At 43.9% G+C, this 22,479-nt stretch overlaps 2 protein-coding genes across 4 annotated transcripts in view; both read left to right on the top strand.

The window, feature by feature from the left end:
* Nucleotides 1-12,197, top strand: part of LOC149343225 (tRNA endonuclease ANKZF1-like) — a 46,676-nt gene extending 34,479 nt beyond the window's left edge. For 2 of the 3 annotated variants that reach the window (XM_089545774.1, XM_089545773.1), the window contains exons 14-17: nt 1,359-1,457; nt 1,536-1,616; nt 9,707-9,777; nt 11,888-12,197. In XM_089545774.1, the coding sequence (XP_089401900.1) occupies nt 1,359-1,457; nt 1,536-1,616; nt 9,707-9,777; nt 11,888-12,011 (375 nt within the window). In that variant the 3' untranslated portion in view covers nt 12,012-12,197. Of the gene's footprint in view, nt 1-1,290; nt 1,458-1,535; nt 1,617-9,706; nt 9,778-11,887 lie in introns of those variants that run through there. The other variant, XR_016283110.1, reaches the window with a different exon arrangement.
* A 2,958-nt stretch (nt 12,198-15,155) lies between these two features.
* The window catches only part of Polr1B (RNA polymerase I subunit Rpl135), a 67,959-nt gene continuing 60,635 nt past the window's right edge, over nt 15,156-22,479 (top strand). The window contains exons 1-6 of the mRNA XM_089545772.1: nt 15,156-15,289; nt 15,630-15,707; nt 15,792-15,851; nt 18,208-18,282; nt 19,156-19,275; nt 22,047-22,112. Of these exons, the coding sequence (XP_089401898.1) occupies nt 15,200-15,289; nt 15,630-15,707; nt 15,792-15,851; nt 18,208-18,282; nt 19,156-19,275; nt 22,047-22,112 (489 nt within the window). The 5' untranslated portion in view covers nt 15,156-15,199. The remainder of the gene's footprint in view (nt 15,290-15,629; nt 15,708-15,791; nt 15,852-18,207; nt 18,283-19,155; nt 19,276-22,046; nt 22,113-22,479) is intronic.

Genomic DNA, 22,479 nt, shown 5'->3' with positions numbered 1-22,479 from the left:
TTCGAAAACTCAGCTGCCGAGAGTTTCAACAAGAACGCCGAGAGAAAACGTCGTCTAACCGCACTGGCTGTAGCCATTGAAGCGTCTGAGGACGAGGAGGAAGCTTTCGCGGCTAAAAACTGTTATGCTGGGCAAAGTCATGGTTGGAAAAAAAGTGATTGGGCATGCAGGACCTGCTGTACGAGGACCTGCTTGAACGCGACCCGGCGAGTACAAACGCTTGCTGCGGCTGAGTCCAGAGCAGTTTTACCAGATACTGGCTCACTGAGCGCCTTCTTTCCAAAATCACTCAAATTAGAAGAAACAACAAAGCAAAGCGGGCATTTACGCACACTCTCAAATACACAGTACGTCGCAGTGCAGCATACGCGGAGTGAACAACACGGTGAGCGAAACACGAAAAGCAGGACACACAATGCCGTACTCGAGCTGCAAATTCGGCGAAAAGCGCGCCAAAACGAAAGGCACCAGCACGGAGCAAAGCCGACTTCATTCAAGATAGCTAGCCAGACGAGCGCGCCTAGAAGTAAAAAAGAGCAAAAACAATCCCGGTCCGCGGCGGAGGCTCGGTCTGCGCGGACTGAAAAAGGCACTCGTCTTTTTCACTCGGTCCGCGATCCGGGCCCGGAAAGGTCTGCGCCGCCCGCTCAAGGTCGCTCAGAGCCGTGACGTTCCCGTCACGTGGCGCGCGGAGAGCGCTGACGCGCGCGGACCATCCGCGATCCGGTCCGCTCGTCTGAACCCACCTTTATGAACGGGGGTGGCGCTGATGAACACTCTCAAGGTTAGGTTACTTGTAAACATAAATACCCCCGAAAGCAGAAGAATTGACAGCCGTCGCCGTAGCTCAGAGGTAGAGCACCGGACGCGTAATTCGGAGGTCGTGGGTTCGGGTCCCACCGGCGGCATGTGGTTGTTTTCTCTTCTGCTTTTCTAATAAATTAGCTTTAAGCGATAACATACTCAGTAATATTCTAAATTGATCAACACCACAAAATAAATAAATAAATTTTAAAAATTCCTCTGTGCCCCTTGGTTTCTGTGGCTGTTGGCTTCTGTCACATCTCAGACAGCTGTTATTTTGACATTCTTTTTTCATTGGAAACTTGTGAATAGAGACAAAAAGAGTGTTTTTTTTTAGCACTAGTTTGTATGCAGGAGCTACATGACTTATCGGCAACTACCACTTAGCATCTAGTACATGATTATTTTTCAAAAGTGTCTGAAAGGTGTTTAAATTTTTTTGAAATGTAACCTCCATACTATATTGACTGCAGTGTTCTTTGTCAGCACTCTTCAAGACAATCCAGTAGGTCGCAAGGACCACCCGAAAGCAAGTTGCAAATGCATTTGTGCAGATTCCAGACGCATTGACTGAGGAAATGGAAAGGGAGCGCTCTCAAAAGCAAGCTGAAAAGCAGCGGGAGAAGAGGAAGCTTCACAGAGAAAAGCTGAAAGTGAGTGTTTGTTTCTCGGGCTGTCTGCGTTTGTGCCCTTGGATGCTCCACATGACACCACCTCTTTGCTCTTTGCAGGAGAGGAAAGCTGCTGAAGTCCAGAGGCAGCAGGAGGAACAGGAGAAGCAGAGATTCTTGTCACTGAGTGACAGGGAAAAGGTGGGTTAAGTATGGCAACTTTAGACTGTGACATGAAGCAACGATATTTGAGTGTCATGTTAAAAATATACTACTATTAAGGGGGGACACTGGTCTTGAAAAAAAAAAAATTTTATTAATGAAGTCACAGTTACGAAATCTTCAGGGAATATGTATTTTTGTGTGCTGATTCTAAATATGTCATTTAATTTCATGTAAAACAATTCCTTGAGCACTTATGCACTTTTTATGCTAGTATTTTGCGGAGAGTTTTGAAGAAAATTTGCTGCGGGAAACTCACTGAAATGTATGCCATTGGGTTCTCTTGACACCAAGGAATACAATAAGGGTGAAATTGTCTTCCTGCCTATCATAGAACTTAAGTTATAGAGTTTTGAAGGTGTCGCTTCAGAAATGAGAAGGAAAATGTGCATTTCTGTTTCTGAAGTGGCAGCTTCAGTACCCTATTACTCAAGTTCTATGAGAGCCACGATGATAATTTTACCCTTATTGTATTCCTTGGTGTCAAGAGAACCCAATGGCATACATATCAGCGAGTTTCCTGCAGCAAATTTTCTTCAAAACTCTCCGCAAAATACTTGCATGAAGAGTGCATAAGTGCTCAAGGAATTGTTTTACATGAAACTAAATGACATATCTAGAATCAGCGCACAAAAATACATGTGCTCTGAAAATTTCATAACTATGACTAAATTAATAAAATTTTCTTTTCAAGACCAGTGTACCCCCATAACATAACTCTATTATTATACTTATTATTAACACAATTCTACCCTTCATAGCAGTTAACTTGTTGCGTAGTTTAATACCCCTGTCACACAGCCAGTTTCAATGGCCATCGAGTTGAGAGCCTTCGAGATTCTGAGTCACTGTCGAACTCGCACGAGTTTTGTCCCTGCTACACGGCAAATTTCAATGCCCATTGAAATGACTCTCGTATCTTACACCAGTCTTGTGTGGCACCCTTTTGGTTTTGCGCCAATAACAAAATTATTTTTATAAATATAATCTAAATGTGGAAATACACTTTCTTGCAGTCATAAGAGGTTTTTCGTTATTATTAAAGGCCAATTGCGTTGTCTTGGAAGACACTGCCTTTTGATCGATTTGCTCTCACAGTTTTGTAATGCTTTTGCAACACTGATACCACTGAAGTTCCCGTCTTCTGCAATGGATAATAGAAAATTAATGCACTCTAAACCAGACCAATACAATTTTTAAATTGTTGTACAGACTAATATTTTACTGCTTGCATTAAAGTTTGAGAGAATAATGTTTGGTCATGCTTTTGTACTGTGAATCTATTGTGCCTGAGAGTGCGTGTTGGCGTCGCTCGAAGCAATGCTAGCAACCTTGGGCAACACTCCAAGGGCCTCAAAATCTCGATACAGTTCCGCGCTGCTCCGTTGACGCTATGGCCGTTGGAACTGCCCATGTAGCAGTGTTCTATGGCCTCTGAGTCGATAGACTATCATGCCCTCTCGTGGGCAGTTCATTAGCCTCCCCAGAAAATAAAGTTGCGTCTACTGCTACGTCCAGACTTGAATTGCCACTTTTAATCAAAACACTGGCTTGAAATTGTCAGGCTGTATTTCTATTGTGAGGAGGTTGTTTTTCATCAGTCACGGAACTAGCCAGCATAGACATGGGCTCGTTTAAAATGCCTCATTGTTAACATTTTTTTTTTTCTAGTGATAATTTTTGGATTCAGTAGCTGGGAGTAAAGAAATCTTGCCTGGTATCATTATATGCATGTTATGACTGTCTAAATTTTGTTTAATCTTTGGTGGCATCGCAGCACTTTTCCACCGCCTTGTTATCTGCCTTTTTCAGCATGTCAGGTTTAGCTATTTGTTAAGCACACGCAGGTTGCTGCAGAGCTTCAGGACAGAGCATTTGAAACTTATCTCTAATGCATGAACCTCAGCAAACCATTTCAATGAGTAATCTGAAATTACCCTGCACTAGCATGGAAGGTTAATAATGACCATGAAATGCTGACACCGCTCTGTGTCAGTAATGTGCATGTGGTTTATGGGGTTTAACGTCCCAAAGCGACCGAGGCTATGAGAGACGCCGTAGTTGAGGGCTCCGGAAATTTCGACCACCTGGGGTTCTTTAAAGGGACTATGAAACAAATTTATTGAGATTATGTAAAGATAGGCAATCCATCACTCGTCACTCCAGCGCAAGAATTTTTGAGCTAGCATCAATAACAACGAAGTTATAGGCGATTAAAAATCACCCTCCTCCTCTCCCCCCTCAACTCGTACGCGCGGGGCACCATAAAAAAATAAAGAAAACAGCTCCGGGACTGGGCTCCGCCCATGAAAACGTCATTCGCTGACGTTCGGTTTACAACTTCCGGTTGTCGCACTCGCGAGGAGCAGCGTGCGTCGGCAGCGTCTCTCCGGTCTCGGCGCTTTCTTGGATTGCGGCGCGCGTCGGGTTTCTTTGCTAGTTGGCAGAATGGACCCGGACCTGTTCCCGGCTCACACAATGTTTTATTTTTTTGTGCGCTGGTTCGGCCGTCACACCGATGCTGCCAAGTCTTGGTGTGAAACACCGTGCATATACTGAGCCTAGCTCTCGAATGATGCTGGACACCCGGCTGCGGGATCGCAAAATCGCGCCGCCCGACTTAGAACACAAGGAACATACGGTATTACGGTCGTAAAACGGACGGGAGAGTCAAAGAAGGTCGGGACCGAGTCTGCATGTCGAAGCAGCAGCCGAATGTGAACAGCAGCAGTACGTAGCCGTCAGGCCAAGGCCCTCCGCGACAGCTAACGTTTCGAATTCGTCCTGTGCCCTAAGTAAATGCGGCACCTTTTTTTTAAGTTCTCGTAGATAAAATTGTCTTCCATCGCAGATCATACCGTGTAAACGTCCATACCGATCGCTGTAAGCTGGAAACTCACCTTCCCGGCGAGAAGAAACAGTGTCGGCAGCGACTTCGGTCGAAGCTTCAGCTGCTTGACATTCATGCCTGACTATCGAACGAGCGCTGGGTTATAGTAGTAAGCGTCAGGTGCGAAGTGTCGACCGCAAACGCGGAGTCTCCGGCGTGCGTGCGACGCTGGCAGTCCGATGCGCTCCATCCAGGCTGCTCGCTCACGCACGTCTCTAGGAGTAACATGCCTGAGTTCAACACCTCGCCAGTCACTGGGTTTGCAGCCGACGACACAGCAAGGCGTATTCATCTTGGGCGGTCGAAAAAGGCACTGCTAGTGGCTCCCGAACTCACGACAGAAAGAGGCGGCAGAGGCAAATTAAAACCATATGCGCGAAGGCAATGCCCTCGCTCGCGCTTGCCCCAGGGGGTCGCGCGGCAGCTCGAGCAGACGATTTTCACCGCTACCGGAAGTGTGCCCGTGACGTCGAAGCTGCGGCGGCTCTAGCGAATGACAGCGTGTGGTGGCCTGCCGACGTCATGGGACTAGTGACGTCTATCTTCCCGGTTTTGGTTTCAGAATTGCTCCCTACGAAGACACCAAGCGGCCCGCGAATTTTGAAAAACACGGTTTTTAAAAATTCATAATAAATTGCCGGCTGAGTTCCGAAGACTCATACTTGGTGTCAATGCTTCTGAGCATCACTTCTAACATTTGCAAGCGGCTTTTAATTCTTTTCATGGTCCCTTTAACGTGCACTGACATCGCACAGTACACGGGCCTCGTATTTCTCCTCCAAAGAAATTCAACCGCCGCGGCCGGGATCGAACCCGCGTCTTTCGGGCCAGCAGCCGAGTACCATAGGCGACGGCAGTAATGTGCATGTTGTAAATTGGTAGTATATGCTTCCAGATGCTTTAGGCAGCAGTCACCTCAAGCATCTGTGGACCTGTTACATATTGGATTTTTTGTCTGTTGTAAGAAAAAAAAATTGTTCTTTTTTTCAGCAGACAAATGCAGTTGTATAGGGTAGCTGTTAAGGTAGCTGTTTTTGGTGGTGCTGCCGTGCCCAGGGCAAATGTGTGTAATGTTCAATGATTTTCTCGTGTGTTTAAAACATCTATTGATGCTCGCCGGAGATGTGGAAAGCAATCCCGGCCCTAACATACAGGAAGTGTTAACGGAAATACGAAGTCTGGCGCAAGATGTTAATTCCATCAGAAATGACACCAAAGAAATCAATGAGTCGTTGGCTGCTATTCAAGCGAAACTTGACACCCTCCCGCAACTTGAAAAAAGGACGTCCGATGTCGAGGAAAAACTATCACTTATCGAGCGCTCATTGTGTGACCTTGCACGCCAGGTCGATGACCTCGAAAACAGAAGTAGGCGATCGAACCTAATTGTTTATGGCGTAAAGGAGGACGAGGATGAATCAATAGACAGCCTGGAAAAGCAAGTGATAGAAGATGTAATAAATACTAAACTCGGGGTGACCATCTCAGGCGTAGAAAGAATCCATCGCATAGGCGCAAAGAAAGAAGACAAGACTCGACCCGTAATATTGAAACTGCTTGACTACAGAGACAAAACCAAGATCTTATCGAACTGCCGGAAGTTAAAAGGTTCCTCGATATCGGTTAGTGAAGATTTCTCGTTGAGGGTGAGGAGCATACGGAAAAAGTTGTGGGATAGCTGCAAGACAAATCGAGATAACAAAGAAAAAGTTTCATTATTGTATGACAAGATCAAGGTGAACGGCGAAGTTTTTGTCTGGGATGATAGTAAAAATGACAAAGTAGCCATAACAAAAAAGTCTGTCAGCCAGTTTCAAGAACGGTACAACTTGAGACAAAGAAACAGCTAACGATAGCAAATATAAATGCTCGCAGTATAGTTAACAAAGCAGCTGACTTGGAGGCCTTCGTTATAGAACACGAACCCGATGTGATTACGCTCACGGAAACCTGGTTGTCTTCATGCATTCCCGACGATCATATCTTCCCCCCGGGCTACATAGTACTACGCAAAGACAGGCCTACACGTGGCGGAGGTGTTGCAATTCTAGTCAAAGATAACTTATCGTGTACACTGCTGCCTGCCGTTGATGGTATAGAGGCACTTTGGTGCAAAGTAGCGCCGGACCAAGCCGCATTCTTCGTTGGCACTTTATACCGTCCACCCAACGCAAGCGCAGACACTCTAAACCTGCTTGAGCAGTATATGCAACACCACGTGCCGGCATCTAAAAAGATTATCCTAACTGGCGACTTCAATTTGCCTGGCATATCTTGGGAAACGCTTGACTGTGGGCCCGCAGATAGGAATAGCGCTGATGCACTTCTTGCTTTGATGTTTAATTTTCGGTTGAGCCAAATCATAAATGAACCAACACGGGTTACTTCGACTAGTAGCAGCATCCTTGACCTGACGTTCAAAAGTGACGCTATTCCCTCAGAAAATATTTTATGGGAAATTGCTGAGGGCATCAGTGACCACAAAGCAACTATATGCTCTATCAAACTCTCTACGTGTCGCAAACCGAAAGAAACACAATCCTTGATTTACGATTGGAAAGGTACCGACGATGCGTCTATTCTAGATCATTTAGCCTATGAGTAGACAGAATTTTCGATCCTCTCTGCCGACGTCTCAGTTACTGTAAACGACCTATGGAACCGGCTTAAGCTTACAATAGAACAATGCTTGTCGCTCTATGTGCCCAAAAAACTAAAAAAAGTTCGAAAAACAAACCCGTGGATCACCCGACCAATTATTCACCTGAAGCGCAAAATATCGCGATTGAGGAAATCTAAAAACAAGCACCCAGTAATTGCCTACAATAACAAAATGCATGAACTATCACGAGCCCTAAAAAGTGCTGTTAAAACTGCTAAGTATAAATACGTAAACGTCACTTTAAACAACTTTATACGATCAGCTCCTAGTAAGTTCTGGCGCTACCTAAACCCACGCAAGCCCAGACAGAGTGACACACCTGAAATAGAATCGTTACAAAAAGCGAACAGGTTCTCTCATTACTTTAAATCCGTTTTTACGGTGGATAATAGCATAAGGCCTCAATTTTCAAGCCGGCAAAATGGCAACAGTCATTTAGGCGAATTGTTGATAACTGAACCAGGCATACTGTCTTTACTGTTAAACATTGATGGAAAGAAATCTAGTGGCCCCGACAATATCCCCAACCAGTTCCTGAAAAGGTACGCAGAGTGGATGTCCAAATATCTTCTCCTTCTCTACAATAAATCCTTGGATACTGGCGATGTACCCAGTGAATGGAAAGTTGCAAAAGTAATTCCAATTCATAAAACTGGAGACGTTAATAACCCTGCAAACTACCGCCCAATTTCCCTTACCTGTACAGTATGCAAAATCCTAGAGCATATTATACTTAAACACATTGTAACCTATTGTGAACAGAATGAATTACTGAGCAATAACCAGCATGGCTTCAGAAAGGGTCTGTCCACAACAACGCAGCTATTGGAAACCATACATGACTTGGCATCGACAATTGACATGCGCGGACAAATCGATATGCTTTTCCTCGACTTTTCAAAGGCTTTTGATCGCGTGTCCCATCCCAAACTCATCTACAAAATCGAAAACGTTCTCGGTACTAATACGACTACTGACTGGATAACAGCATATCTTTCTGACCGCAAACAGTTTGTTCAGTTCGAAGGATGTTCATCTGAGTGCGTAAAAGTTACTTCAGGGGTCCCGCAAGGCACGGTATTAGCGCCGATTCTATTCCTAATATATATAAATGACATAACAAATGGTATTGACGCTACTGTTCGCATGTTTGCGGATGATTGCATAATATATAAAAACATTAACAGTAAAGAAGACCAGATCACATTAAACGTCGATCTCGAAGTAATATCAAAGTGGTGCCAGGAATGGCAGATGACACTAAATCTAGAAAAAACAGTTGGGATGACCGTGTCAAGGAAAAAAAGAACACTCACTTTCCCGTATAAAATTGGAGATAACACAGTAACATTTGTCGATAAATATAAGTACCTTGGCATAATCATTTCTTCAGACTTAAAATGGGACAAGCATATAGCATATGTAACATCCAAAGCATTTTCCGCTCTTTGCTCATTAAGGCGCTCCATCAATTTCGCCTCACCCGACACAAAATTGCTTGCTTATACATCCCTTGTGCGACCAATTTTAGAATACAGCATAATATGCTGGTTCCCACACACAAATAATTTAATTACCAAATTAGAAAACATACAACGCAAGGCAGTTAGGTTCATCTATAACAAATATCGCCGCCACGAGTCACCATCCGAACTTCTCACCCAGGCTGGTCTCAGCACTATTAGTAGTCGCGCCAAGCATACACGCATCAAATATATGTATCTTCTCTTGTCTGGAGCCTTTAAGATCAACAGTGAGAGTTACATCTCCCGCTCAGCTCACCGCAGCACTAGAACACAACACTCCAAGCATTTAATCGAATTCCGGGCACACAGCAACACTTTTAAGTACTCATTTTTCCCCCAAGCTGTCCGTGAATGGAATGCCTTACCTGATGACGTGGTGAAGTGCCCGTCCCTGGAAAGTTTTATTTCAAAGCTGTCAACTGTGCCCTGACTGCAGAATGTTGTCGATTCGTTACTTTTGCCCTCCTGCAATTTGTTTTTTTTTTGTGACTTATGATCTCTGACTAGTTTTTTTTTTTTTTGTTCCACTGTGCCAACTAGAACTGTATAACAATAATTTAAGTGTACTTTTCTTACTGTTGTTTTCTCCCTTTGTATCATATGCCCCAATCCTGCAACAGCCTCAGCATGAGGCTAGCAGTATGTACTAAATAAAATAAATAAATTTTGATGTCATCTCTCATTGAATAAACCTCACCGTTGAGTAGTGCCCTTTATGTGCCTGTCTAATTCACAGATGAGGACAGTAAATTTCTTCATTCATCACTTCTCATGTTTTCAGCACTTGGTGAAATCATTGCCATATGGAAGTGTAGTGCTACCAGATGGAAAGGCGTGGCGAATTCTGAAGCAGATTAAGGCGTCGACTATCCACTCATCCTCGAGCACATGCACATTTTTTGTAGTACATGCATGCTGTAATTTGCAGTATGGGCTTATTCGCGGAAAGAATGTGCTTTTTATGCCTTACCCTTTTTTTTTTTCTTTTCAGAGGGCACTGGCTGCTGAACGACGGTTTGCAAAGCAACTGTTGGAAACTAATGGAGCCCATGTCGTACTTATGTGAGCATTGTTCTGAAGAACTAGATTTTAGCGCATGCATTAAAGGGAACTTTTGCACTGCTGTGCTGCGTTAGTCATAGATACTGAACACACACGCGCACGCGCACACACGCACACACACACACACACACACACAAATAGTTTCGCCCGAGCTACAGGTAATGCGCACCCTGTGCTGGAGCCCATTTCTGTTAGGATGCATAAAGTTATCTTCTGTAAAAAAAATATATATATATATATATATGTATATATATATAATTTTTGTGTAAATATATTCAAATTCCGTGCAGTTTACTGTGCTCGCTGTAATTGGCAGTTGCTTTCCTAAACAAGTGGCACAGTGCGAGAGCAAGGTTCCGTTTACTTCCACTAATCTACTGAGCCATAGCGTACGTGTGTCACGCTGGAATCCGAAACTGCAGGCCCAATCGCTTTTCAGTGTGCTGTTATTCAGCCTGAATGTTTACGCAAGGTGCCTTTTTTTTGCTTTTGATCTTTGTTTGTCTCCGACCGCTATGTTTGTGATTGCATCATTGCATGTTTATGGCTTTGAGGTGCACACATGCCACGATGCAGTCTCACAGCTGTAGTTGCTCAGTAGTTATGGCACTCGGCTGCTGACCCGAAAGACACTACCGTATTTTCCGGTGTATAAGACGCACCCTTGTATTAGACGCACCTGCCGTATATGCAAGCTGTCATTGAAAAAGTTGGTATATAAGACGCACCCGTGTATAAGGCCGCCACGGTAGCTCAGTGGTTATGGTGCTCGGCTGCTGACCCGAAAGACGCGGGTTCGATCCCGGCCGCGGCGGTTGAATTTCTTTGGAGGAGAAATTCGAGGCCCGTGTACTGTGCGATGTCAGTGCACGTTAAAGAACCCCAGGTGGTCGAAATTTCCGGAACCCTCCACTACGGCGTCTCTCATAGCCCTTAGTCGCTTTGGGACATTAAACCCCATAAACCAACCAACCAGCACCCGTGTATAAGGCGCACCCCAGTTTACCCAGTTAGGCTAGTGAAGCTTAATTAAACATGCTTGTGCGACGATCGTAAAATGCACCGTATCTGTGAGAAGTTCTTAAGTGATCAAAAAACGCAACACTCACGCCATACCCTCCCACGTTTTAGCAAAAAAAAGAAAAACAAACAAAACAACTCTCCTTATGTTCATAAGAACATTTCTTTTAAACTTACAACATTCCGAAGTCTTCATCCTCGGATGAGCTATCAAAAATATCAAAAAGTTCGCCTATTTCTGGAGGCAACGCGGCTGAAACATTCTCTTCGCACTACATACGCACTACGCACACGGAGCACACAAAGTTGCCAAGGGTGACTAAAAAAGAACGCCGGCTTGTCTTTGCTTGTCTTGACAATGGCGAGAAGCACGATTGTCGCCATCTTTTGGCATTTCACATTACTTTTGCTTGGGGCCTCTGAATCGGCCACGTGTTTGTGATCCCAGAAATCGTCATCCCCGTCGTTTCATAATAAAGTTCACATAAAGTTGGACATGGCGGTCCCAGCATTGAAGCATTAACCGTGTTACAACCGCGTTATTGGTTGTGATATTTTTTCGGTGAAAAAAGCTTGAACATGAATCTGAGTAATTTCTCAACTAGCAAATAAAACACGAAAAATTCACGTATAAGACACACCCTTGTATAGGACGCACCAGCGGGATTTTTGGAAAAAAGCCGCGTCTTATACACTGGAAAATACGGTAGTTTGATCTCGGCCACGGCGGTTGAATTTTGATGGAGGTGAAATTCTAGAGGCCCATGTACTGTGTGATGTCAGTGCATGTTAAAGAACCGCAGGTGGTTGAAATTTCTAGAGCCCTTCACTACGGCGTCCTTCATAGCCTGAGTCGCTTTGGGATGTTAAAAACTCGCAAACCATCTCACAGCGAGGCTTTGGGGTATGCGCCTGCTCATATTTGAAGTAAACTTTTTTTTTGGCCAGCGTCAGTTGCAAGTTAGAGGGTCGACTTGTACGCAACAGTATACAGTTATCTGATTTACCTGCAAGTTTCTTTGCTAGTCTCCCTGCATCTCTGCATAATGTGACCCATCTTATTTTTTTGTATTTCCTTCTTTCTTTCTAGACGCTGTTTTATGTGCGGCACCGACATTACTGGAAAAGTTCCGTTTGAGTACAGCGAGAACAAGTTCTGCACAATGAATTGCGTCAAGGAGCATCGAAAGAAGCCTCAGACTAACCGCGCCTGATGTGCCTCGGTCATCAATGTGTGCTGCTTCCCAGCTTGTACGTGCCTGACTTCTAGTCAAGGGCATCAGTGTGTGCTTTTACTTAGAAGTTCAAATGGGCAGCTGTTCAGTGCTGCTGCTTATGCAAGTGCCACTTACTGCCTGTGAAAATTGCGCACTGGAAATAAATTATTGTTTTTAACTTCATGTTCATTTGTGGAGCACCAGTGCAATTGAACAAAACATACCTTCTGGGCTTATCTCTTGAGCCTCTTGTTGGTGTGGTGCAATGTGCTATATGAGCGTCTTGCTACGCAGGCAATGTTTTGTTTCAGTGTGTGCTGTGCATGCTCAGTTTCAACCTGCGCTTCGTTATTAGAGCATTATATGGCGAAGTACGCGTCATCGAAAAGTGTCCGCAAATTTTGTCCACACGTTCATGTCCTTCTATAAAGGTATATGAAAAAGTTTGATTGCATTAGGTAGTGGGTGAAAAAAATCTCGCTAAATTCTAAATTTAGTTGATGTGGAGTAATTAGTTATTTAAACGCCAATTAGTTAATTAGGACGTCACAATAGCCATGGACATCGATATAGCACTTGGACATCACAATAGCCATGGCGTCGATAAGTATGTGGACGTTTTGCTTTCGCATTGTTCCAATGCGCGCTGATCTGAAAACAAAAATAAAAAAAGAAAAAAATGAGGGGGAAGAAAAGCACGGGGAAAGGCTCTTTGCATTTCCGCTCTTATGCAGACTTAAGTGCAATCGTGTAATTTTTTTTCTTTTTTTAATGCTAGAGCATCGCGAACAATATATCCAGGCACCTCATTTATATCAAAGCGACTGGACCACTGCTTGAAGGTCAGGGAATTTTCTTGCAAGGGTGACGTCTTGCATCATTCTTTTTTTGTTAGAACTGTTCGGGACTGGAACAGTTTGCCATCGAGCATTGTATGCATCACATCTAATGAAGCATTTTTCCATGCACTGCAATAATTGTTTGGACCTATAATGATGTCTGTACCCCCCTGCAGTAATGCCCTGCGGGGTGATGCAGGTAACTAATAAATAAAAATAAATCTATAGCAAGATCCAAGTCAAGAAGGCAGTGGTGGATTCTCCTCAAAGAAGGTCCTTTATCCAGTGGCGTTGACTGGTTCTCATGGTGTTGCAGTTAAAGCCCCAGCATGAAATCACCGGTTTCTGGCATGTGCCTTCGTGAAATGGGATTAACTGCGATGTCATGACAGTCGGTCGACGCCATTGGCTGGTAAGCCTCCTTTGCGGCGCATTTGCCGCTGCTGTCTTGACTTCTATTCTAGCATAAGTATGTCTAAAAAGGGTTCCTCAGTAAGTCTTGCCCATCTATTTCTGGGCTCATAAATTTTTTAATCATATAAGCAGTGATGCTTGTATGTTCTGCGGATGTGCCAAGTTGGACAGCCACCGTTGTAAACCTGCTGGATATGTACAGTCATGAAATTTATGGGTGGTGGTGGTGAAATTTATGAGCATGAACATGGCAGCGTGTGCCAGATAGCCTGTTACAGCACACGGCAGCGTGTGCCATATAGTTAATAGTGCAAAAATAAAAAAGCCTGAGTTGCAGAACGGCAAAAAGTGGGCTTTTACCAATAATGAAGAGCTCTCTACTCTAGGTAAAATTGCACAGCCTTAATTTCAGCTTCAGTTTTCTAACCAAAATATCAAGCGTTACATCTTGTGCTAGATTTGTGAAAAAGCAGGGGTGCAAAGCACTGGAGCTCTCTAGATTCTCGTGGTCTCATGTCATAAGGTTTTTGACTCTGCTCTGAAGCACTTTATGAAGAGAGCACGTCAACTCGCTCAGTCACTGCATTGTGGTGTCATGAACAGCTGATCCAAGTAATACTCTTCTACATGCAGCAGACAACCCACAATCGCGCGATAGTTGACAGCCCTTTATGGAGACATTTTCATGCTTGCACCCTCCTCCGTCGCACCGCTGCTGCGCATACCAGTTCAGAGACAGCTATTGGTAAGATTTTATTGCGTAAGCAATACTACGCCAGGTTTCGAGCCGTCGCGTAGCTCCCGGCGGTGGCCACGGTTGACCTTCAGCTGCAGCGAGGTCAAACAGATGGAGCGCCGTTGCCGTAGCAACCGTTTCAGCTGCGCTCCACCAGGTGGCAGGACCGTCGCTGCGCCGCTGCCGCGCGCCCTCGATTATAGTGAACTAGAATAGAGTATTCTAGTACACTATACCCTCGATGCATGTGCCCGAATGTGGAGAGAGGAAGCGGGAGGGAAACGAGGAATAATGGTTTATTGGGGTTTAACGTCCCGAAGCAACTCAAGCTATGAGGGACGCCGTAGTGAAGGGCTCCGGAAATTTCGATCACATGGGGTTCTTTAACGTGCACTGACATCGCACAGCACACGGGCCTCTAGAATAAATAACGAGGAATAAATACGCGCGTTCGCCTCGTGCAAAACAGTTGCTGCTTGCTTACACAACTTGCCCGGTTTAACCAGAGCTAAACCTCAACTAAACTTTTTCAGGCGTCAGGCAGCTACCATGGCTGCGGCCAATAAGCGGCGTACGTCCTGCGGGTCAGGGAGCTGCGCCCCCGGCGGTAGTGCCGGCGGTGGAGCGCCGACCTTTAAGCTTGCAAAAAGCGACGAGAGAGAAAAAGGCGTGAAAACATTGAAATTCAGATTTTGACTGCAACCCGCCGCGGTGGCTCAGTTCGTCTACCGAGCCGGAGTACCTGCGGGTTCGAACCCCACCGCAGCGGCCACGTTTCGTTGAAGGCGGAACGCAAGGCGCCCGTGTGCTCTGCGATGACACCTTAAAGATCGCCGCAGACCTCCACTACGGCACCTCTTTCTCTCTCTTCTTTTACTCCCACCTTCCTCCATTTCCTTACAGCGCTATTCAGGTGTCCACCTAGAACGTGAGACAGATACTGCTCCATTTACTTTCCTCAAAAACCAATATTATTATTCAGATAGCCTAGCTTCAACAAAGCGCATAAAAAAATTTTTTTGCTGGAGGATACTAGCGAAGCGGCGTCCTTTAACATCACAAGCATACCGCAACTTTATTATATGATTACTCGCTGCAAAGGGTGCGGCCTTATCGCCATCGCCTTTGCTGTATCTTCGTTAAATTTGGGGCTCATCCACCGTTCAGTTAGCAACATTGACGCGGTTGTTTTCAAGATGGATGCGTTTGTTGAGTTTCCCGAGAAACCGTCTCTAAAATACACATTATCTGATGGTTTTGGAATACCGAAAAGGAAACAGCACAAGGTAACTTGACGGAGAGAAGATTCAACACCTGCGCGATTCGCACATATTGTTTGTCAGTTAGTGAAACGCTACGAAAATGTTCTGTAGTTTAGACTCACGCCGGCAACGTGCTTGTCACGTGGAGTACCCTGACTTGTTTTAAATGAATTAATCTTTTCTGTATGCATATAATACTCTGTACAAGCTGTGTGACGGTGGCCGCTTTAGTCCAGGTTCCTGCGCGGTTGTTTTTTGCCTGTTTATGCTTTGGTCTGTTGCAACCTTTCGTGAAGCAGCTCTGACACCTATTTGTCCAAGTCGGACGGAAACCACATGAAAGTTTTCTTTTCCTGTTTCATAGGTCATACAAAATGTGAGCAAAGCTCATATAGAATCTTTTAACTACGTGCTAAGGGAAGGCCTGTCGAGAGCAGTTGCGGTAAGTCGTACTTTCTTTAATTTTATGCTGCTTGCCAGGAAAATATCCTTATAGTGGTACAAAATATCCAATTTCGTGTTTCAGGACATTCCACCATGCGAGTTTGAATTGCCCAACGGAGATCGGGTCAAGTTGGAACTCAAAGTACGGCTTTCTTTTACTTTGTTTCGTGTTCTTTATGTGTTTTTGTATCCTGGGCGAATGCACTCAACACTACAGTCGGGCACAACCGAAGTCTGCAGTGAAGCTCCACCTACATTCAGAACCGCCTAGCAGAATTCCACCACGACAAAAAAGTAGTTCATTGTGAAAACTTTTGTTACCTAAACAACACGTTAATCACAAGAAAAAAAAAATTATTAGCTCTAGTATTGTGATACCTGGCAAACATTGAAAGCTAATTTCGTTTACTGTTGCGGAGTAGTACAGAGTGCCTTGGACAGTGGCCTAATGTTAACAACTGCTGTTTCTTTTTTCTTTTTGAGTTTATTCTACCGTAGCACACATCCTGTATCACGTTTTGAAGAAATTATAGCCAGCAGATCTAATCACCATACTCTGTTTCATACATAGCGTGCAGCACTGTCACAGCTAGCACTCCTCTCTGCGTTGTCTACGTTCGCGCCTGAAAAGTAGGTTGTCATATGTTCAACATATGGGCAAGGATCTGCCACTGACAATTCTCAAATACCGTGAATTGCAATGTCCTGCACTTTGTTTTACTTTTTACTATGTTAACGTCCAGCCCATCATCGAGACCTCAAGGAGTAAGACTGACATGTGGCAGAGTGACACGTCTGGCACGCCGAATTGCTCTGACTTCATCCACGCCCTTAAAGTAGTTCGCTATTTGTAAATGTTATAAGAGAGGGTTCAGTAACTGAACGCCTACGTGCCTAATCCATTATTTGCAATGCCAAGTATGTCTTCTTATACCGTTCCATGTTTTCGTCAAAACCCTCACCGAGGCTTCAAGAAGTGCGAGTGATACGGGACGGAGTGATATGCTTGTGCGGGCGCATAGCCTTTGCAGTGTTGCATGCTAAGGTTGAAACTCACCGTCATCATCATCAGCCTGACTACGCCCACTGTAGGGCAAAGGCCTCTCCCATGTCTCTCTAATTAACCCTGCCCTTTACCAGCTGCGGCCACTGTATCCCCGCAGACTTCTTAGTCTCATTCGCCCTCCTAACTTTCTGCCGCCCCCTGCTACGCTTGCCTTCTGGAGTATAAGCATTGGGAGCAGAACTTGTGCGTTGGAGCCAAAACGAATTAAAAATTTTTTTGCATCCTCACACAATTTCTGCTTTCAAATATGTGCGGCACAGGAATTCCAAAAACATAGTGCATAGAATTCTCACATATTGCTGAAAGATTCGTGGCTAAAAACTTATGTTCAGTTGAGTCTTCTTCATATTCATGTATGTTCATGTGAAAGTGCAGTGTGTAGGGCACATGGTTTTGATCATTTTGGCCACTTGTTGCTGTATGCACCACGAGAGCCGACAGAATTTATACAAAAGACTGCACACATTGTGATGTTGACGACTGTTGAGGATGTTGACTGCCACTGGCGTTGTCATGTGTACATGTGCCGTGGCCATCGTACTTGAAACATACTGCCATTGAACTCAAGGAAATTTACAGAATCCAGCAGTGCTAGCCAACACACAGTGCACGAAATAGTTTTGAAATGAATAATATGAGCACATGTTTGAGAACTACGGGCCCAAATGCATTCAGAGTCTTGTAAAAGCTTTTTATTAGGTGGGACAAGGCCAAAAACATGAGAAAGGCAGAGAAGTGTGCATGTGTTGGTTTTATTGCTTCATGTACTGGTAGCTTGGTGACTCCTCCATTTTTTTTTTTAAGAGTCTTGCAGGAAATTGTTTGTGGTTTTCAAGTAATTAGAAAATTGATTGAAGTCGAGTTTAACAAGTCGAATTTCACATGCAGATTTCGAAGCCACACTGTTTGGTTTAAAGGGGCCATGCAAAGCATTGCTCAGATGCTGACATTTCTTTCTTTCCTTTCTCAACATTTCTAGCATGCTGAGAGGTAGAGTTTCAGCTTGAGTCTGGGATGGAGCCCACGCTTGTGTTCATCCCAATGCTGTAAATGCTTGATGTAAATGCTGCTGATGCTTAGCTAATCATGTGCTTGCCCTTTTTCTTTATCTATTTCTTGGTGAAAAATTTTTCAGTACACACTTCTCTGCCCTTGCATAAGGGATTGGCCAGTGGCGACTTTCTATATTAATTTGTCAAAGTATTAGTTAATCCAGATTAATTCAATTAGGAGAAGAAACTGAATGGAATGCAGGGAAAAGCTGAGAGGTGGGCTTCAGGGCCCCTTGGCCCATATGTCCCAGATCATTACCACGGGCTATTTGCAGGACATCTGTGGTATTACTTATTTACTGCAGTTAAATGCGGCTGGTATTTTGGGTATACTTGTTTTATTATGTTGCTAACCTTCATTTTGCTGGTATTGTATGCAGGATCCTTACATTGGCAGCCCTATGATCAGCAAAAACACCATTGGTGTAGTGACACCACAGGTTTACCCTGCTGAAGTAAGTGGCACCCAACCTGAGACCTAACCTGTGGCACCTTTGCTTTGCTTTGTAATTAAGTGCGTAATTGTTGCCACTCATGGATAGTTCATAATGCAAAAAAATTTTAAATTACTCTAGACACCTAGTTTTTATTTCATGTTTTATTCTTTAAAATGATGTGTTAGACATTAGAATACATGGATCTTCTTGTGACATTTGCCTACTACCATTAAATAATTTATAATTGAATTTCTTCTCATGCTCTTTCGATTTCATCAACAAAACAATGGCTGTGACATGTAGTTGAACTTCATTTCATATGTATTTTGCACAAATCTAACAATGGAGTGTTCTTTTTTTATACTGGCCAGCAGACACAGTAATCAGTATTTCTGAAAACACTTAACTTGGCAGTATGCCCTTTCACATAATTATGTGAATAGATTTTGTCATTCGTAAAACTACCCTTTAATCTGGGTATCCAGTAGCATGTTTGTCTTCAAAGAAATAGAATGCCACGATCCTTTGTGTGCCTATTTGATCAATGCTAGTTTTTTGGTGTTACAGTTTCAAACTGTGATGCTTTGTAAAGAATTGTGTCCATAGCTGCTGAAAATAAACAGGTGGTTTTGTTTCACGCTGAAAAACTAAATGACTTTCTTGAGGCAAACAAAAATTTTTTTTTTGAGCAAGAATGGTCAGCTGCATCCAAAAGGTTTGAAAGCATTAGTTAGTATGCTCATGTCAAAATGAAAGGAGGATCCTTGTGGCTGACGTGTTTTGCGATTCAGTAGGTGCGACAAACTACCAGTGTAGTTTGCTACTTACTGTATGTGATACAGCTGGCAACCATTTGACATGTCTGTATTGATTGTGCTTGCTTGTGTGCAGTGCAGAAATCGAGGCACCACATACAGAGGCAAGTTGGATGTGACAGTCGTGTGGAGCATCAATGGCATACAGCAGGACACCGTCAAGAAGACTGTTGGAGAAGTTCCCATAATGGTCAAGGTAAAAAAAGATTGTGTTTGTAATTGCATTTAGTACTGGTTTTAGGTAGGACTTGTGCCACATGAGTGCTGCAATTTCTTTGGCAGTTAGTGCCGTTGTTTTCCCAAACAACAGTGGCCTACTGCTGTGTGTCATTTTTTACTCAAATTAGGTGCAACAGAAGCACTGCATCATGCTCTTTTTTTCCTCCTTCCTTAGTGCTCAGTTACTGAGTAATAGGTTTTTATTCAGTTTGCTTTGAAGCGACGTTGTGGGCAGCTGTATCCAATTTTTATTCTCGGCAAAAATCGATTGTATGGCTTTGTGGGTGTTTTTATGTTCGTCCAGCAGCACGAGACGCATTGGTTGTTGACAGATTCTGCATTTAAAAATTTTCCTGCCCTTCGATTCAAGCTTGTGGCATTTACACCAAAGAGGACTCCGTGATTGGCATTTCAAAGTGAATGGCTGCGTAGCCTGGCCTCAGAGGTCAGCAAAAAAAAAAAAAAAACTGTCGATATAGTACGGGGTGCTTCCAAATCAGCCAGTGATGTTTTTTTGGCCTTTTTTTCTATCGACACAGGTCAACTTCATTTCCTGTGTACCTACAGGGCTCGGGTCACCCTCTGTCCTTTGTGTGGAATATTGCTTTCTTACTGTGAATTGCATGTTCTGCACCATTTATTTGTTAGCATGGCTCAAGAATCTGACTACTGTCTTCGCTGCTTACTTTGTCATGCATCTGTATTTTAGTTAGGACAAACCATTTTCAGTTCTTGGTTTTCATCTTTACATGATCTGGCATTGAAGACAATGTCCATAGTATTTCATTTGCCATATTTTTTTTCTCCTATATTCTGCCTTATATCCTGCTGTTCTGAGATGTTTCCTTGTGGTGAATATATATCGGGCCATGTCTCTTATCGTAGTGATCTAAAACAAGAGGATTGTTACCAGTCATGTTACCAGCCAGCTATTGACTGCATAATGGCACAATGCAGTGATATGCTGCATGGTGCTGCACTTCGTTTTCTGCCGCTGCGACGGTGCCACGATGGTTCTCGGTGGTCATCAGCGCATTTATTTTATGCAGTGTCTAGCACTGCGCACAGACTTTGTCGCATGCTAGTAGTGGATTCTTTGAGGAAAGAGCAAGTTTACTTCAAGGTACTGCTGTTTGGAAACGCCGCATTGTGCACCATGAGTTTAAAGCTGCCGTGGTGGCTCAGTGGCTGTGGTTAGACCTCGGTTGGATCCCGGCCGCGGCAGTGGCATTTCGATCAAGGCGAAATGCTAGAGGACTGTGTAGGGTGCGATGTCAGTGAGTGCATGTTAAAGAATCCCATGAACTCCATGAAACCATAAAACCATTCACCACGGCTTTAGATGAAGAGGAAATTCGTAATTTCTGTATGTTAAGGAGTTTCAGATAGTGAAAGTGCAGCGAGAATTGAATTGAATAGCAAATACCATACGTGAGCTGTTTGAAGCTCAAATATTCACGCACCCCTAGTGGCAAGATGATGTCGCATGCTTCTGAAGGCACAAAGGCCCGTAGCAAAGAGCAGCGAGGAAAGTCATAGTGGAAGAACTGTTGAGCTACAGCTGAAAAAAAAAATTTTTTGTGTATCTTGTGCAGACTTGAGAAATCTGTTTGGGTTAATGCTGATATGCTGAACTTTTCCTGTGGAGTGGATGTACAGTAGAACCCCACTGTTACATTTCTCACGGGGCCGCGGAGGAAGATGTAGTAGCCAGGAAGCGCACTTGAAAATAAAATAAAAAAAAAATAAAAAGTACATCGTTGTCCTTTTTTTTTTACTTCTTGCAAGTGCAGCATTTTTCTCTGGCATTTCTCATGATCGTTAACATGCACAGAATGATCTGAACGCCCTGTGATAGCTCTGTCTGCGTACTCAATCCTAATCTATTGTAGCTTAGACATTGTGTTTTTAAGCTGCACAAGCAATAAGAAAAACGTGGATGACAGAAACATGCCTCGGAGCCAACCGTGCAAGTGTATTTTGTACAGTGCTGCCCACGCGCTGGTGTTGCTATGGCATAGTTTCGTTTTCACCCCTTCGGTCATTCACGCTCGCACTGCAGCGGTGAAGGATCTGTACTAACGGAACACCCAGAGCAAGATACGCTCCACCTGTAAGCATGCTTGATAATGCTGTGGGTGCAACACGCCAGAAGCCGCCAAATGCAGTGGCAGCCAAGCAGCAATGGAGTCTAGAGCCCCGTTTTGGCCGATATGTTGTCGGCGTTCCGCGTGTGCTTTTACGTAGCCTGTCAAAACACCGGCAAAATGTCTCAAAATGACATTTGCGACACAGCATGTGGGAAAGCTGAATAGTTGAGACGTAACAACTGAGTCTGTATTACATGGGTTTTTATGGGAGCTTGCCCAGGGCTGCCTCATGGAAACGTAGTAGCAACGTAAAAACACCGCACCTGGGAACATAGAAGTGGGATTCTACTGTACAAGCTTCACTGCCCAAATAGAAGCAACCACCAAACAGAAGCTCTTGGTCAATACCAGAGTTGTTTCGTGTGATGAAGCAGAGAGTTCAAGTTTTGTTTCGTGCGTATCAGTGTACACTTTTTTTTTTATAAAAATTTTTTCCGTTGGAATTCTAAGGAATAGTCATCGCTGTTACGTCAAGGTTATGCTTCATTTAATTGGGCTTAAATGCATCTTGTGCCTCGTCTCTCAAAGTGGTCACAAAGATTGTTCTGCTTTGTACGAATTTTAAGAATATATTTTTTCTCTCTCATTCATTGTTCAGTCTCAGGCTTGCAACATCGCCAAGATGTCCCCTGCAGAGCTTGTGAAAAGAGGAGAAGAGGAGGGCGTGAGTATTGCAACTTTGAGTTCGAGTTATGCGGTGCCTCTTCATACAGCACACTGCGTTTAAGACATGGTTATTAAACTCACTAGAACTTTCCAAAATGTCAAGGTTTGTAAGAGCATGTGGGTAGTATTAATAAGCTGGGAAGGCTGCAAACAGAAATGGAGATGCAATTTGTTAGGAGGTATCTAGAAACCTTTCCGATAGAAGTCTTTCTGAAGTGTAACGCAGGATTTTAGAAATACCTTACCTGCAGTCAACACCTCAGCTGTTGCTGATTCCCTTCTGCAGGTGTTCTTTTGACACATGGGAAAGCACCTGCCTAATCAATTTAGAGCTGTCAAAACTAAAATTTCAATGTTTTATAAAA

This window comes from Amblyomma mixtum, chromosome 5, assembly GCF_055824585.1.
Source record: "Amblyomma mixtum isolate Tamu chromosome 5, ASM5582458v1, whole genome shotgun sequence".
Classification (NCBI taxonomy): Eukaryota; Metazoa; Arthropoda; class Arachnida; order Ixodida; family Ixodidae; genus Amblyomma; species Amblyomma mixtum.
This window is presented reverse-complemented; position numbering and strand designations above follow the sequence as displayed.